Source organism: Brachyistius frenatus, unplaced genomic scaffold (assembly GCF_029030835.1).
Source record: "Brachyistius frenatus isolate BFR_SWC_R1_liver_20210118 unplaced genomic scaffold, ASM2903083v1 Contig_20, whole genome shotgun sequence".
Lineage (NCBI taxonomy): Eukaryota > Metazoa > Chordata > Actinopteri > Embiotocidae > Brachyistius > Brachyistius frenatus.
The window spans coordinates 5631536-5649107 of NW_027210619.1; the positions used below are offsets into that span (position 1 = coordinate 5631536).

General features: G+C 40.1%; 3 protein-coding genes across 3 annotated transcripts; 2 read left to right on the forward strand and 1 right to left on the reverse strand.

Annotated features, from left to right (window-relative positions):
- zbtb32 (zinc finger and BTB domain containing 32) lies at positions 1-5958 on the forward strand. The gene is made up of 4 exons (XM_069695553.1): positions 1-632; positions 1676-1785; positions 3660-3824; positions 5033-5958. The coding sequence occupies exons 1-4, from the start codon at positions 445-447 to the stop codon at positions 5260-5262; spliced, it is 693 nt and encodes a 230-aa protein (XP_069551654.1). The 5' UTR covers positions 1-444; the 3' UTR covers positions 5263-5958.
- A 629-nt stretch (positions 5959-6587) lies between these two features.
- Positions 6588-11957, reverse strand: kcnj20 (potassium inwardly rectifying channel subfamily J member 20). Its single transcript, XM_069695504.1, is given in 9 exon segments — positions 6588-7241; positions 11033-11168; positions 11171-11301; positions 11303-11392; positions 11394-11594; positions 11596-11633; positions 11636-11735; positions 11737-11850; positions 11950-11957. Coding segments are annotated over 9 exon segments (1188 nt in total). The 3' UTR covers positions 6588-6871.
- A 1787-nt stretch (positions 11958-13744) lies between these two features.
- On the forward strand, positions 13745-16646 carry igflr1 (IGF-like family receptor 1). Its single transcript, XM_069696243.1, has 7 exons — positions 13745-14035; positions 14133-14325; positions 14603-14630; positions 15243-15312; positions 15390-15461; positions 15668-15772; positions 15874-16646. Exons 1-7 carry the CDS (start codon positions 13951-13953, stop codon positions 16209-16211), a joined length of 891 nt encoding a protein of 296 aa, XP_069552344.1. The 5' UTR covers positions 13745-13950; the 3' UTR covers positions 16212-16646.
- The last annotated feature ends 926 nt before the right edge of the window (positions 16647-17572 follow it).

Here is a 17572-nt window from a genome sequence, read left to right on the forward strand (position 1 = left end):
GCCAAAAGCAGAGAGATCACAGATGTCAAAGAAGAAAAGCAAAGTGCAGACAAGAAAGGTCAAAAGAAAAACAAAAGTCCAGTTCATGAGGACAGACTCCAACAGACATGTTCCCGTCGAGAGAAAGCAAGCGGTAGCACTGTCACAGAAAACCTTTCCCCCTCTGATCCTCCTAAGAACCACAACAGTCCACCATCCCCCACAAAGAAACCCAGATTGTCCCCCGGGTCTGCCTCATGCTACAACAGAGATAGTGTTATTACCAGGCCTACCGCCAGCAGTTCCTCGTTCTCTTGTCCTTGGACTTTCTCCACAAACGTGTGGGACTCTGTGAGCACCCTGAGGCGTTTCGCAGAAAACTACACAAACCTAGTTGCAGGTCACCCTCTTCAGTCCCCAAACCAGACCTCTGTAGTAAACCCATTCTCCCTCTCCACTCCCCACATGTTCCCCCTACTGGGTTCCCTCTCTCAAGCTCCAGTTCAGAACTCTGTAATGAGCTACCCATATTTCCATCCCCGTTATACACAAAACCTTTACACTGGATCTGCACGGATGGGCAGCATAATCAAGCAAGGCCTGTTAAAAAGAAAAAAATCCAGCCAGAGAGCATTTCAAACTGGTGATACAAGGTAAGTCAGAACTTGGACATGATTTTGGAAACTTTATTTTTTTATTTCTAGTCATTGTCTCCATGTTTTTCCTCTCACAGAGTCATTTAGAATCCCCGAATGTGCTCAATTGTTCCTTTGCGACAGCCACCGTACCTGACTCACTACTGTTTGGGTAGATGTGTGCGATCAAGGCTCTTGCACTTTCCAGCTAGATGAGTTTCAGCTGTTAACCCTTCCCTGCCAGTCCAAGTCTCTCAAGCTCTTTTTTTTTTGAGAAACAATAATCCTGGTTTCACAGCATAAGATAGCAAAATAATTAAACAAATACAACTTCTGATTTTTTTTTTTTTTTTAATTGGATTGAGAGAAATTATACTTTTGCTCTGATTCTAAGGAAATTCACCGCACTCCTTGGCGATACTAGATAGTGTGAAAACCTCACTGACTTTGTTTTTATGTGATTTACCAATTTCTTTCAAGTCTGTGCACATTATACAGTGTTCCACACAGCGTAACCAGACAATGCATGAAGGGGAGCCCCCTAAATTTCTCCCCTTCTTTGCAGAATTTATGTTTTTCCACCCACTGAAACATACTTTCAGTGTTTAGACTGGCCATGTTTGTACCACAAGAAAATGTTCAAAACTACTGTGTGTCTTTGTGGAAAGAATAGCTTTCCTCTAGTATCCTCTATTATCCTGCTACCTGAATAATGGAGTTGAAAGTTGAAAGCACTTTTATTTTGTGGTTGGGATTGGAGAGGAAGGAAAGGGTGTTTGAGGACGTAATACAGTATATGATAAATTTAAAAAATTTCCCCTCGGGGATTAATAAAGTAACTACCTAACCTAATGCATAATGTTGTAAAAGCAGACCTTTTTTATGTTATACTTTAAAAATATGCCTTAGAATAAGTTTATTGCAGTTTTTTTTTTTTTGCATTGATGTATGTTGTAGGCACACAAATAAGAGTTGTTTCAATTGTGTTAAAGATACAATTAGTGCATCTTCCTTTTATTTTGTAACTTGTTGCGTAAGAATTCTTTTTTCTTTTTTCACAGTTACCCAGAGGAGCATAAAGCCAGCACAGTGAGAGTGAAAGACTGCCAGCACTGCAGTACAAGTCTCCAGGATAATGCAGTACTGCGGGAATCAGCCTCCACACAATTAGGTAATGATATGAAAAAGAAAAAACATGCTCTTTATTAATAATCACAACACACTGAATGTACTATTATTGCTCTACAGCACTTTGGCAGCTGCAGAAGTACTTATCCTGTGTAGAACTGATCAATTTAACAAGATAGTGAGACAGTTCTTCTCATGACCCCTACCTTGGCAGACTCCAGCTACGTAGCAACGCAATGGAAAGTGATAAAAAAAAAAAGAGCTGTGGTTTTGAAAGCATGGTGCAGCAGGAGCAGTAGTGTGGTTACAAGATACAGCTAGATACATGCAGTACAGTATGTACTTCGTCGTAACAGCGGTTTTTCCTTCGCCAAAAAAGTCAAACATATTGATTCTACTTATGTAATTGTGAGAAACACAAAAATGAGCCTCACTGTCAGTTTGCATGTGTGCATGTATATGTGTACATCCGTGTGTATGTGCACAATCAAGCTGACAAACTCCTTATCTGATGTTAAATATCTCTGCTCAATGGAACATCATGTTCATACTTGAAAAGATTAGATTATGGTAAAAATGTGCATTACAAGTGACTCCAGTGCAATAACTCACTTTTCAATTAATGAAGCTGCTCAAGTCATTACTAAAAATCATTCACCATTTCCTTATGTTGCCTTGTTTCCTTATCGCTTTTTCTTCACTATACATGTACTGTATATGTACTTTATATAATGTATAGATACTGTATATGAATTCTATTTTTGGCATGTTAACAAAATTTGTTATTATTATTATCATTTCAAAGCAAAATACCTTCCCAAGAAATGATTTATTCTCAAAGAGGATTCACACAAATTCAAGTGTGATACAAAGTTGGGTTTTTAAAGTTAGAAGTGAAGCGGTATATTGGACAGGAAACACGCAAATGACAGTAGTTGGTGTCTAGAATAGTAAGTATTCAATTGTTGCGGTTTATTTTCAAAACGTTCAGCATCCTGTCTAAACTACAAGGCCCATGTTTTCACTTGAGCGACCCTAAAAACAAAATAGGCTACTGAAAAGCTTCAGAGTTGCTACCTCAACCTCAAAATCACACCTTTGTCATTTTTAGAGAAGAGATACATGTAGAGTGACAGGAAAATAACAGGGTGCTAAACAAAAAATTACTTGTGTCTCTAAAATGCAACAATACTATTTGTCACACTAACATATATTTTTAAAGCTCTCGCAACAATCATTAGTTCCCTTTTTTTTTTAATACTTGGTCAGGTCAAGGTGGTCAGTAAGTGTGACTGTTCCCGTGAACAGGATTGTAGGAACTGCACTGTCATTATCAATTAATCTGATGTTTATTTTTCAACTACCTAATTTGAAATTTGGTCCATAAAATGTTAGAAAATAGTGAAACATGCCCACCAATATGTTATAGAGCCCATGAGGAATCTTGTTTTGTACAACCATAACTCCAAAAGCCCAAAAATGCCCAACTTACAAAGACATAAACAATTGACCAATTACATACTTAATAATTATTCTGCAAAACATTTTCTGTTGATCCACTAATTGATTAATCAATTAAGAATTGTAGGTCTAAAATGGATTCAGTTATGTTTTTGAAATATGCTGGTGGCCTGTAGATCTCTTTATTATTTAACGTCAATATATAACAATCACCTTTGCAAATAATTCACAACTAAAGAGTTAAAGAAAAAACATAGAGGAAAACAGTGAGAAATTCTCATTTAATACTGTGTTTGGCAGAAGCATGAAGGAACATACTGGAGCTGTATGTTTCTATAACATTTTAACAGCAATGTTGGTTGTTGTAAGCGTTTGAACCACAGTACGTTTATGGTGTTTTTGTCACTTCAATATTCACACCTTCACCCATTTTCCCTCATCCTGTTGTTTTTACAGGTAAAACCTGTGCAGGATGTCGGTTCTGTGGAAGAGGAGACGTGGTGCAGCGTGAGGCAGAGACCAGAGGAGACCACAGAGGAGAAAAACCCTACCAGTGCCAACACTGTCCCAAGAAGTTTAGCCTTAAACATCAACTGGACACACACCACCGAGTTCACACCGGTAAACGTGCTGTTAAATGTGCAATGCACAACAAAAGTGCACTAACTTTTGAGTTCATTTACTCTGATTATTTATTATTTACAGTATGTGTCACACTTAAGGATACATTTAAAAAAATTCTGACAAGAAATCTAAACTTGCTCTGTGACTCATGGTGCTTATGAGAATAGTTAGACATTACATCTGTTAGGACCCAAGAGTATTCCTAACCATAGTGATGGCTAATAAAAATTAAATAAAATAATTTACAAGTTTAGCATAAAGCTTGTTACAGACTGAAGTCAGATAAACTAGGCTGTCAGGCCTGTGCCAGCACTTTTGAATATTTTAGACCATTTCCTAACAATTCAGCTGTATACTTTCGATTACATATGAACGTCTTCCAAAGAGGACTGTTTTTTTTTTTTCATTTTTAACCATCTTCCAGGCAGGTGACAGTTTTCTACTCATTTTAATACTGTGAAGCTCCCCTGACAGAAACTTGGAACTGGCAGACTTGGAACTTGCGTGACACAAAAAAATCTATTGATCGACAGTGAACATCATTTCTGCTTTAACTGCTATCATCGAGGCAACAACATTTTTATGTAGCAATAGTTCAAACACATTTTTAAACATATGTAGCTGTATATTGCATATTGTTGTGAAACCAGCAGCGAATAATTCAAAAGGAAAAACAATTTGCAACATTGTGACGCACACACAATAATTTGAATTGGTTCAAACTTGCCAAGCTAATGGTGTTAAATGAAACTACTTCAAAATAGGCCACTGGTAAAAACATTAAAACAATATCTTAAACGCAACTTTTAACCACTAGCCTACTTGAATGTTATTGTTATAAACCTGAAAGATGCAAATCTTGCATAATATTGAATCTAATAAGTTGTATTTTTTCATATTCGCACAGATGTTTTTAAAAAATATCCCAGTTTGTGATTTCACTCACCTTTAAATTGGAAAAAAAAAATACTGGATAAACTACTATTAAGTAGCAGTGACATGCCTGGGTTTGGGTTTTACAGTTTGGGATATAACAACTAAATATTGAAAAGTTATTGGCTATAAAATGACCAAATGTTAGAAAACAGGCAAAAAATATGGTTTTAACACCGAAATGTACGAGTCCCTCTCGGAAGTGACACCTCTCTTCCCCCTCTGCTGTCTTCCTTCCTGTGCCCCCTGCTGTCTCTTCTCTCTGCTTCAAGGAGAGAAACCCTTCGAGTGTCGTCTCTGTGGTCAGCGCTCACGGGACTACTCAGCCATGATCAAGCACCTGCGGACTCACGGCGGGGCTGCACCCTACCAGTGCACGGTGTGCCTGGAGTTTTGCAGCAGCCTGGTCGCCATGCAGAGGCACATCAAGGGCCACGCCGTGCAAGACTTCCCTCCTGACTGGAGCATCAACAACACCTACCTGTACATCTCCCACATCTGAAGCCATATACCTCACAGCCCAGACACCTCCATCTATACAAAGTTCTCATAGCTGTAGCTTTGCTTTGTGCGTTTTGTGTTTTATCATTACATACTCAGTGTGAACATCTTTTTTTTTTTATCAGAAGGATAAATTACTCGTGAAGTGAAAAAAAAACAGAAGGCCATTTTCCGAACACTATAATAACACAACACAATAATACATAGGCACAAACTGGGGCTATTAAGGTCGAAGCAATAACGTCTGTACAAACTGAAACTGTTCTCTATTCACATGCACAAGTATTGAACAGAGAAGTGCAGCTTTAATTTCCAATAAAATGTCTGAAAAGGTATTGAAAGTGTTTACCGTGCATTTAATGCCACATTAACAACTCATCCTCTCTAATGAAGCAGGCACCTTCCCCCTGACTTTTCACAATTATTGGACTGGTTGTGCAAGCTTTGCAAGTTTGACCCAGGTTTATAGCACCCTCATGAGGATAATCACTGCAACAATCTTGTAGCATGCCACAGCATGACAGAAAGGCCAGCCAAATCCCACATATGACAACAAAATAACAGTTAAAAGGGACTTTATTTTACCAAATATTTGTTACTATACATTTTATTAATGTGGACCAGTTCATTGGATGGATTGTGATGAGAACAAAAGACCTTTTGCTGTTGTCTGTCTGGCTAGAGATTAAAAAAATTAAAAAAATTAAAAAAAAAAAAAAAAAAAAGGTCCAGCACTTTCAAATTTTAATTCTTCCATTACTAGGTTTCCTGCATTTTTAGTCTTTGATACCAGGCTGCCTATAACTCGAAATATCTGAACATACTGTACTGTGTCTCAAAAGTAATAGTGATATTTAGTAGCTGACATACTTCTGTAGAGAAATCACACAAGTTGTACGGCTGAAGTTATCCCAGCTGTCCTCATATACGTAACTATGCACATTGCTGCCTAGAGTGAGCTCTCTGTACAGCTTTCGGGCCTATTTTCACTGAAAATTATTTGTTTTGTACACCATAATTTTAATATGTACGCTTGTCATAAATAAAAATTGTACTCGTTTTTTTTTTTTTTTTTCATTTACGGACTTTAATGTATCAATATGCCATGTCCTTGACCACTAGCATCAAATAAACAAGCTTACAAAAAACAGTTAGTGTGGCAGTTCTCATTGTCATTTGTACAGCTAATGAAAGACATGTACATATCAATGTTAAAATGAGTTTGAGCTGACCGCTGGCTGATCAACTTCCCAGAACAGTGATTATCTGATTAAAGCTATATAGAGCTAAGCAACATCTTATTCAGTTTCCTAGTATGTGTTATGTAAAGCTGGGAAACATAGGGCCCTTTTTTTTATGTGACCAATATGTGCCATATGAATCTGGGGAACATATAATGCTGGGAATTACCCTTGAAACAATATTTGTGTGTGTGAGGTTTAACAAACAGTCAATTAAAACAACAATTTTTTCTATTCATACCTGTGGGTTTCATATTCTGACATGCCAGGGCCATATGTGAAAAAGGCTGATTCTTATACACCTTTCTGATAAATTATTTACTATAAATACTATTAGAAATAGTGCAAAAAGTATTGTATCAGCTCCTGTTATGGCATGCTTTTTACTGCACTCACTTCACTTTCATTCCCTTCAGACATTCTCTCCTGCTGAATATTATCAACAGTGAAAGCTCCATGAGTTGGTTGCTTGTTATTGTCCTCCTCAGCCATTCCCTTGGCCCAAGTTTCCCAGTCTCTGTTGCCTTTGTGGCTTTGGACTTTACACTCTGCTAGAGCCATTAACTGGTGTACCTGGCTGGCACTGCAGTCAGGTAGAGGTACCCAGTAGGTGGTGTGGAACCACCGGAGGTCCACCCTGAATGAGCTCTTCTCCAGCATCATGCACAGTTCAAAGCGAGCACCCCACTCAACCTGTGTTTCAAAACAAGATGGCTTGGCTTGGCACATCATCCCTGTGATTAAAATAATGAGATAGAAGTAACGGTTAGTTTTGAGTACACAGCGATGGCCACATGATGCAACTGCATGTCTGAATCTCCACATTTGTAGAAGTCAAGATTGCATTGCAAGTCAGGGCATTAAACAGCTCTTTTTCACATCAGACATTTGACTTAGGAAAATACAATTGTGTTGTAACACTAATGATGTTCTGTTCAAGTGTCCCAGTAAGCCATGACAGAGTGACTGTGAGGCAGGCAGCATGTAAAAGGCCAGAATCTGAAACATCTAAATGGAATTCAATAACATTCACTACCTGTGACAAGTCAAAATGTTTCACACGAAAACAGGCAATTTAAATTGAATTATACCTGAAATGTAATGCAGTCTGAAACAATGTAGTGTTGTAGATAGATACAGTGGTGTGAAAAAGTGTTTGTCCCCTTCCTGATTTCCAATTTTTTTGCATGTCTGTCACACTTAAATGTTTCAGATCATCAAACAAATTTAAATATTAGTCAAAGATAACAAAAGTAAACACAAAATGCAGTTTTTAAATGAAGGTTTTTATTATTAAGGGAGAAAAACAATCCAAACCCACATGGCCCTGTGTGAAAAAGTGTTTGCCCCCTCCTGTTAAAACATAACTTAACTGGTTTATAACACCTGAGTTCAATTTCTCTAGCCACACCCAGGCCTGATTACTGACACACCTGTTCTCAATCAAGAAATCACTTAAATAGGACCTGCCTGACAAAGTGAAGTAGACCAAAAGATCCTCAAAAGCTAGACATCATGCCTAGATCCAAAGAAATTCAGGAACAAATGAGAAAGAAAGTAATTGAGATCTATCAGTCTGGAAAAGGTTATAAAGCCATTTCTGAAGCTTTGGGACTCCAGTGAACCACAGTGAGAGCCATTATCCACAAATGGAGAAAACATGGAACAGTGGGGAACCTTCCCAGGAGTGGCCGGCCGACCAAAATTACCCCAAGAGCGTAGCGACGACTCATCCAAGAGGTCACAAAAGACCCCACGACAACATCCAAAGAACTGCAGGCCTCACTTGCCTCAGTTAAGGTCAGTGTTCATGACTCCACCATAAGAAAGAGACTCGGCAAAAATGGCTCGCATGGCAGAGTTCCAAGACGAAAACCACCGCTGAGCAAAAATAACATTAAGGCTCGTCTCATTTTTGCCAGAAAACATCTTGATGATCCGCAAGACTTTTGGGAAAATACTCTGTGGACTGACGAGACAAAAGTTGAACTTTTTGGAAGGTGTGTGTCCCGTTACATCTGGCGTAAAAGTAACACCGCATTTCAGAAAAAGAACATCATACCAACAGTAAAATATGGTGGTGGTAGTGTGATGGTCTGGGGCTGGTTTGCTGCTTCAGGACCTGGAAGACTTGCTGTGATAAATGGAACCATGAATTCTACTGTCTACCAAAAAAATCCTGAAGGAGAATGTCCGGCCATTTGTTCGTGACCTCAAGCTGAAGCCAACTTGGGTTCTGCAGCAGGACAATGTCGGTAGTCGTTGAGGCCAGATGGAGTCGTCTTCTTGGGGACTGGAACCAGGCACGACGTCTTCCACAGCACCGGGACTTCCTCCTGCTTCAGGCTCAGGTTGAAGAGGTGTTGTAGGACCTCAGCCAGCTGGACGGCGTCAAGTCTTCAGGACCCCGGGGCTGATGCCGTCAGGTCCTGCAGCCTTGCGCTGGTGGAGTCTCTCCAGCTGTCTCCTAACCTGGCCAGTCGTTACAGAGAGGGGGGGAGGGGAGTCATGGTGGAAGAGCCCTTTGGAGTTGAGGGCTCTGTGTCCATGCAGCTCACCAGGTGGGACGGAGGGGGGAGGGGGGAAGGCAGCAGAGGTGTTTGGGAGGTGTGAGGTGTGGAGGAGACAGATGAGGGCGGTGAACTAAACCTGTAGAAGAAACAATTTAGCTCATTGGACCTCTTCAGGGAGCCCCCTGGTTGTCTCTCTCTCCCCTTGAACCCAGTAATCTCCTTCATACCGGTCCACACCTCCCTCACATTGTTCTGCTGGAGTTTTGCCTCCAGCTTCCTCCTGTAGGAGTCCTTGCACTCCCTCAGCTTCTCCTTCAGGTGGCGCTGCACTCTCCTGAGCTCCTCCCTGTTCCCAGACCTGAAGGCTGCTTTCTTCTTATTAAGAAGCATCTTCAGGTCACTGGTGATCCACGGCTTGTTGTTGGGGAAGCAGCGTACAGTCCGGGATGGTACGGTGGTGCGTTCACAGAATTTGATGTATTCTGTGATACAGTCCGTCATGCTGTTGATGTCCTCCCCATGTGGTCCACACAGCACATCCCAGTCCGTGGACTCAAAGCAGTCCTGCAGGGTGTCTTTAGCCTCCTGTGTCCACCTCCTCACAGTCCTGGTGGTTACAGGCTGCCTCTGCACCAGACGAACATACTTTGGAGTCAGCAAGACCAGGTTGTGATCTGATCTACCAAGGGGGGGAAGGGCAGTAGCACTGTATGCATCCATGGCATTAGCATACAGGAGATCCGGGGTTTTATTGTTCCGGGTGGGGCAGTTAACATGCTGGTGCAAAGTTGGCAGTACTTTATCCAGACTGGTGTGGTTAAAGTCTCCAGTAACTGCCAAAAATGCACCGGGATGCTTAGTCTGAAGTTTGGACACAGTGGAGTGGATGGTGTCCACTGCTGCCTCTGCGTCAGCTGATGGAGGAACGTACACAGCGATAACAATGGCGGACGAGAACTCCCTCGGCAAATAATACGGGCGCATCCCCACAGCTAGAAGTTCAATGTCCGGGCTACAGAAACGTTCCTTCACACACACGTGGTCGGGATTGCACCACCTCTTGTTCACATAGACTGCAATCCCATCACTTTTCTTCTTGCCGCTCTGCACAGCGTCCCTGTCCGCCCGAACAGTCCTAAAGCCGGGTACGGCCGCACTGTGGTCCGGGAAATGTGAGTGCAGCTATGTCTCAGTGAGACACATGATGCTGCATTCCCGGTATTCCCGCTGGGCCTTTACCAGTGCGCCGAGCTCATCCGTCTTATTGGCCAACGACCTCACGTTCCCCATTAAAATCGCCGGTACCGATGGTATTGTTGTGAAATATAGAATGCCCTTTCTTTTTGAGACAGTTGTTTGTAATCCAGGTTATCGTTGACTCCTGGAAATTACAGCTCCATATTACCCGTTTGCAACAGCAAATATATTCAAGAAGAAATATTAATAAGTGCTATTCCATCACTCACCGTGTAAAATGGTTTCACAGCATGCAACACCTTTATGTCACCATATCACTAAAGTCAACTTCTGAAGTATACAGACATATATCTAGATAAACCAGAGTCACTGGAAACAAGTGCTGTGGACAGATGGAAATGTAACCCTTTGTCCACAATTGCCAAAAGTTATGTTCAGAGGGGAAAAAAGGAGCAACAGTTGATGAAATGAATGTCTTGTTGACTGTGTGAAAATATTCTGCTTTGAGGTTGTGTTGCAGGGAGTGGCCCAGGAAACATTGCAAATTATGGATGCAAATATCATAAAGTCTGTCAAGAAACTAATCCAAAGCCATCCTTAAAATCTACCATGAGCTACTTAAAGAAACAAAAGCTGGAGCTGACCTGAACATCACTGAAAATCTATGTGGATATCCTAAACTGTGTGTGGAAGACAACAGAAAATCTAAAATATTTTGGAACAGAAGTAGGAATCTTGAGGAAACCTGCTTTACTTGTGTGATATCTGCCTCTTTATCCCTTTAAAAAAAAAAAACACTATAATTGATTACTTCCCTGTTGCCTCAATAATTCCCTCCATGATTACAATAATCTCAAACTGTCATCATCTAAACTGCTCTGAGCCCAGTTCCCACAGCGGACTGTTTGAGTCAATAATGTGCTGAATTACTTGAGGCTCCACCAGGGAAAGTCGGTTTCACAGCCAATGTCAATCTCTGTCTGCTCCAGTGGCCAGAACTCGCCCACAGCTTTTTGGCGGGACTTGATTAATTTTTCTCTGACTTTTACATCCACCATGTGGGTTTCCTTCAGGTCTCCTAGACGGAACATCGTCCCGGTTTGCGATAACACAAGTGCGACTGAAAAGAAGCGTCTCTGCCCGCTTCTTAGGTCGGGATATTTTAACGAACATGCAGCCCCCCCATGAAGCCGTCTACACCTAAACAGCAGGGCCTTTGGGCTTCGAGGTGGTTCTCACGGGTGCCAAGAGGTCTCTCTTGTCCCAGGTCACCTCGAAAGGAGGCATTAAAGAAGTACAACTCAGCAAACAAGAACCAGGTGGTGATATAGCACATCATGAAAACAAATATAAACCAGCGGTACTGGAGGTCCACAAAAGACAAAGATATCAGACAGGAATCGTCCCCTCTCAGAAATATGACACAGGTTACATTACATTTAGCTGACAGGTTGACACGGCACTTGGCTTCCTTGGAGACATAGCACAGTTGCTCTCTGGTTTCTGGGGGCAGGTTGGGAGTCTTTAGCAGGGCTGGATATGTTGCTGTGTACTGGAGAGAGTGGGGTGCTGTGGGGAGGACTGCTGTTAATAACAGGAAAGGGACTGGTGCAGCCCATGTTCAGCACACCGAGTGCACTGCGAGGGCGGCATGACACACTAAGTCCCTGGCGTGATGTCTGGAATTTTTATTGCTTGTGTCTGCTAAGAAAAAGAGGAACAGATGTTAATACTCACCACCACATCTTGGATCATTTTAAGAGGTTATTTGAGTTGATTCTTCTCAGTACAGTAATAGAAGACATATTTTCCTCAAGAGCATTTTCATCCCTAAATGCATGTTTCAACCTTCGCACAAAACAATGCGCGGTTTCTATTGGCCTGAGCAGAAACATTTTAAACAACAATTGAAAACTACAGATCAGCTGCAAACTGGACTTTCAGATTGAAATTAATTTGTCAATAACTGTTTCCAAGGTCAACAATGAACTTTCAATCTCAACCTTCAAGCCAATTTATTACTAGAAGTACTCAAAGTGCTCAGAAAACTGTAACACATAGCACACTCGTCCATTAAGCCAGGGAAGATTTAATTTGGTGAAGATAGTGTCATGCCACTGAAAACTCCAAAGCATGGACCAAGTGGTAATACTGTATGTCTTTTTGTCTTGAACATTTCCTTTTCCATTTCACAATGGCAAAGAAAATATTTGACATAAGCAGTGCAGTGTATCTTCAAAGGATTCGCAAGAAAAACTCCTGCTTCTTGGAAAATACATCTCAGTGGCTTGCATTTCTCCGGGATTTTCTTTTCTTGGGATAAAGCAGAACTCCCACATTAAGTCCGAGATGAACCAACCAGTGAGCAGGGCAGTTGATACATTCCAGACATAAGATGACAAATACTTTCTTTTCAAGCAATGTTTTTTGGACAGCATACTGAGAGCCCTGAGCAACCAACACAGGAAGAGCAAGCTTTAGGGAGATATCCTCTCAATCATACGTCTGTATCAACAATCAGCAGGGCTGCATACTACTGAGTCAAGCAATCGACTCAGCTGCTCTTCTAATGGAGAATATCTACATAGTACTGAGTACTAAGGTTATCTAAACCCGTTACCTTGAACATAGCTGAATTAACCCTAATTTAACACTTAACATGTCAAGAAAATACACCTGAACCAGCCTATGATACCATTTCCAACTTAAAACCTTGCAATAATAATGTGGGGGTACATTTGGGGAAGTGAAATGCTCCAATGAAATGTCAGATTTAATGAGTAACAAATAAGTAAGCAACAAAGTCATACATCTATCTAACCTTCATAGGGGCTCGCCACTGATTTTTATTAAGCTCCTTTTACTCATTATCATTGGCTTCAGCTGAACACTTAAATGTTACAAAAGCAGTTGTTGAAAACTTGTGTGGTGTATAAAGAAATGTGCATTAGGAGGGAGGGGTTAATGACAGAATCTTGTGAGTTGCATTATAGGAAATGTAGGATCCTGATTTTTTTTTTGGAACCCCTGAATGGTAATGGTGGGAAACTTATGTAAAAACGCAAAAAGACACAGGATCTTGCATTTCCCATAGTACAACCCGATATATTTTGATAGTCCTCTTGTGCCTGGTCCGTTTTTCAACCTTTCAAAGTCCACATTTTCAATTTGTAATAAGGCTACAGACGCACAAGTTGACATGAATAGTATACTGGTTGGAGTGCCCCTTCAAAACAACAAAAAGGGGAAGAGATGAAACTAACTAAAATCAGTTGCCTAAATTACTGACATGAATGTGACTCAGTCATGCACTATTCATCTGAGGCAGATCCACAGGGGAGAGGATTCCAATGAACAAGACAGCAGGTGATAAACTCAAGCAAACAAAAAGTTTACTTCAAAGCCAATGCAAAAACTGGGGGAGTTGAGCACTTCTACACAAACAAGCAACAAATACTCAGGAAGTGGCAGAACAGTGGCATGAACACAAGAAGTGAGAAACTGTGAACTCACACAGACGGAAGAAGACAAACGACGGGCTAATGTCTCATTAGTTGTGAACATAAACTGGTGGCTCCCGTTGGGGACGGAAGTAAGACTAAACCGACGTAAGAGGTGTGATTTCTAAGTAAAAAAGGAAACGGAACAAAAATAAGATCTGGATCATGGTCTGTGTGGGAGGGGTTTGTGCTGTACAGATTAGTGGTTGTGAATTTGTTCTTTTGATCAAAGTTTAGGATGGGGCACTCTAAGAACTGTCCTGATCTGGCATTCCGATGGGATAGGGAAATTAAACAATGTATACCGTGTGTTATAAAGCCAGGTATGTGCAACTATTATTATATTATATTATATTATATTATATTATATTATATTATATTATATTATATTATATTATATTGTATTATGTTATATTATAGGACATGAAATTACGACTAACTGTGGCTTTGATGACGACGGAGGGCAACACGAGCCCCCCAATAGACCGTGCAAAGTCAACACTTTCAACGATGGCAGCAGCCCATTTTGTAAACCCTGTAATTCATGTCCGCTTGGACATAACGTTACGAGAGACTGCGACAGAGAAAATGACATCCTTTGCCACCACCTAAGGTAAGAACTTGTTTTTTTTTACCATTGGTGACGTTGCTAAACAGCGGGCCGACCGAAAGTCGACTTTTTTTTTTTTTTTTTTTAATGATTTCGGGAATTATTTCTCGCCCTGAAAAGGCATCGGAGTTTTTGTGTAGTTTAAGTTGAAGGATGTTGTTTTTCCAACCCCACCACAAAATCACGTTATTTTACATGGAGATGATTTTCTCGCCTTGTTTTTTTCTAAGTAAAACATCCTGGCTGTTTTGTTTCGTTTTTTGTTTTTGTCATTCAACAGAAGTGCGACGACCGAAATTCCTGTCACAGTGAGTAGGCTGGCCCCCCTAAATATAGCAAAAGTTTAAAGGCATTTTAAGTTGAACTCTGTCTCCTCTAAAACCTAAGATTCCTCAGCATGTCCGCTATTTGTAGTAATGTCTCAGCGGTAATCATGACTGTCCTGACATGACAGGTAGAACAAGCAGATATTTTGTGTTCCTATGGAAACTATTACGTCTGGTCGTAGCTCAAAAACGGAAACACACCCACGTGTAAAATTTCCCTGATTTTACAGTTTGAGTCAGATCATTAATATTTTTCTGTTGATATTAATTATTTAAAGAAAAAAAATAGTTGTTGCACGGTGATAGTTAATACTAATAACAATAAGATAATAATCAACAGGTCAAAATCAAATCTTTAATTCAGCTTTTAAATCAGTAATCTGTAGTCATCTGCTCACAGCTGCTGACAAAATCAATAAATGTAAATTGATAGGTAAAACAATATGACAGCAGTGGCATTTACTCGTATTTTTTGGGGGTAGTTTTATCTTAACAGAACTAGGGAAATGGTTTTGCTTTGACATGACAGATGGTTCATAGACACGAGTTTTTATTTGGCTTTTAGCAACAGATAGAGACCTGTTTTCATTACAGACTCAAACATACAGAAGATCCATCTTTACACCAACTACAACAGCCATCCCAAATGACTTGGGTGTAGCATGTAAGTTAAACCTGCACTCAATCATGAAAACAAGAATGCATTTCCTCCTTGACTAAATTGAACTTATATTTTTGCAGGGGCAGTACCATTTGTCATCCTTATTTTAATCATTGTCGTCTTATCTGCTTGGATCGTCAAACGGAAAAGAGGTCTGTAAATTTAACTACAGACGAGTGAGCATAAATAAAGCAGAGCCTGGGAAATGGCATACAAGCTGACTACTGCCTTTCTGTGCAGGGCAAACATGTTATTATCCTGCCGAGTAATTTTGCAGCACAGCTTCATGAGCGACTGGTGAAAATGATTCTGACATTGAATGTACTGTAACTGTGTGTCTCTCCTATCTGTAACGCAGGACAACACACAGCAATGAGTTTCAACGTTAGATCTTCATGCATCAGTCCAGGCTTCTCTTCCCTTTCTGCTTCAGCAAGTAACAATGACTTGGAGAATATTCTCAGTGAGTGGAAATAACTAATGCAGGCTGCAGCCAAACCAGTTGTTTTTACTTCCTCTGCTCAGTCTAAGATGTTACACGTCTTTTTTTTTTGTAATGTACAGGTCCTCACATTCTGTCAGCGCCCTTACAGACAGTCCTAGACAACCTGGATGTTTTGGAGGAGTTGGTGATTTTGTTGGATCCAGAGAGCCTTGGACAAAAGAACACCAAACATCTGGCTTCCTACTGCTCCTTCCCCTCCACCTGGATTACTTACGCCTACTCTATGAAGGACAGTAAAAGCCCTCTGAAAGCTTTACTGGAGGGAGTCACCAGCAGGAACCCTGACTGGACTGTTGAGCACTTGGCTAAGCTGCTAAAAAATATGGAGCGCAATGATGCCATTGCGGTTCTTGCCAAACTCGAAACAACTCAAAGAGTAAATGAGATTGACATGTGACAGTTCTTTTATATCACAAAATGGTGTCTCTTGCATTTCCACCCTTTTTCCACTGGTGTATCCAGTAGACTGCATATAAACATAAGCGATGCGGCTCCACTTCCTCCCACTGGAAAGAAGTAAAGCCAAAATATCCCAGATGCTGGCATATACTGAAATATACAAGCTATATTGACTGACTTTTTTTTTTTTTTTTTAGCAAAATACAACATGGTCCATTTTTTTTTTTTTAGATTCAAACAACTTTCTGTAACATTCATATTACCATGTATTTTCAACTCTTGACTTTTGTAATAAAAAGTAAAGGCTGTTCAAACATCCGAACATCTTTATTAAGCAAATAACATTATAAATAAAAAAGTGCATAGAAAAATTAAACAGGTTTAGAAATATGTATACAAATATTTACAAACTCAGGGTTTATTTGTACATGGTAACAAAGACAAATTTAAAGAGCACATAATTTTTCATTTTCATGTCTTTTACATTTACTTTAAAATAACCCTACTTTATATATATATATATATTTTTTTTATATATATGTGTATATATAACATACAGCTTTGTTAACAGATTCTGGGAGAGATGGTCATGATAACTTCAGGTTTTGACTAGTGCTTTGCATCCTTCATTGCGCACATACTCACAAAATGACAAACACACCCATATAAGCATACATACACACAGACACACACTCACACATCAGGATATTAAAACCAAGCCATTCTTAAATCATCATCCTCTCATTTTGCATCAGTATTCCCAAACATCTGTCTGAACAGCTGAGGTAGAATCCTTGCAAGGAGTTGGGAGTGACTCTGCTGTTGTTGTCAGCTAGGTGATTGACACAAGATAATCTGGGCTCCATCCCAGTGATTGGACATGCAAGAAGGAAAAGGGGATTAAGATATAGACAAAACTTGATGTCAAGTTCGGAGAAAGAGGGGGTGAAAAAAAAAAAAAAAAGATCGTGGGCTTGAGTAGGCAAACAGTTCTCACTTTACTCCTGATTCTAAGACCATAAGTAATCTACCATAACAAAAGAATTAAATAAAAAAAACAAAAAACTCTTTAAAAATACCTGCTTTAGAACAATTTCTGTCATAAAGGCTTAAAATGCATGACACAACTGCCCCAAACGAAAATTCAAGTAAATTAGTGAAAGAAAGTACATCGTTTGTAAACAAAACAAAGGATACAAATGGGGGGAAATCTCCGAATACACTACACCGCCACCAATTATACACAGCACAACCGTTTACCATTAAAAATATAAATCAAAACATGAATAAATATAACTAACAATTTGAACAGTGTGTGAATTCAAAAAGCCTCGTCAATGACAGCACTGAACATCAACT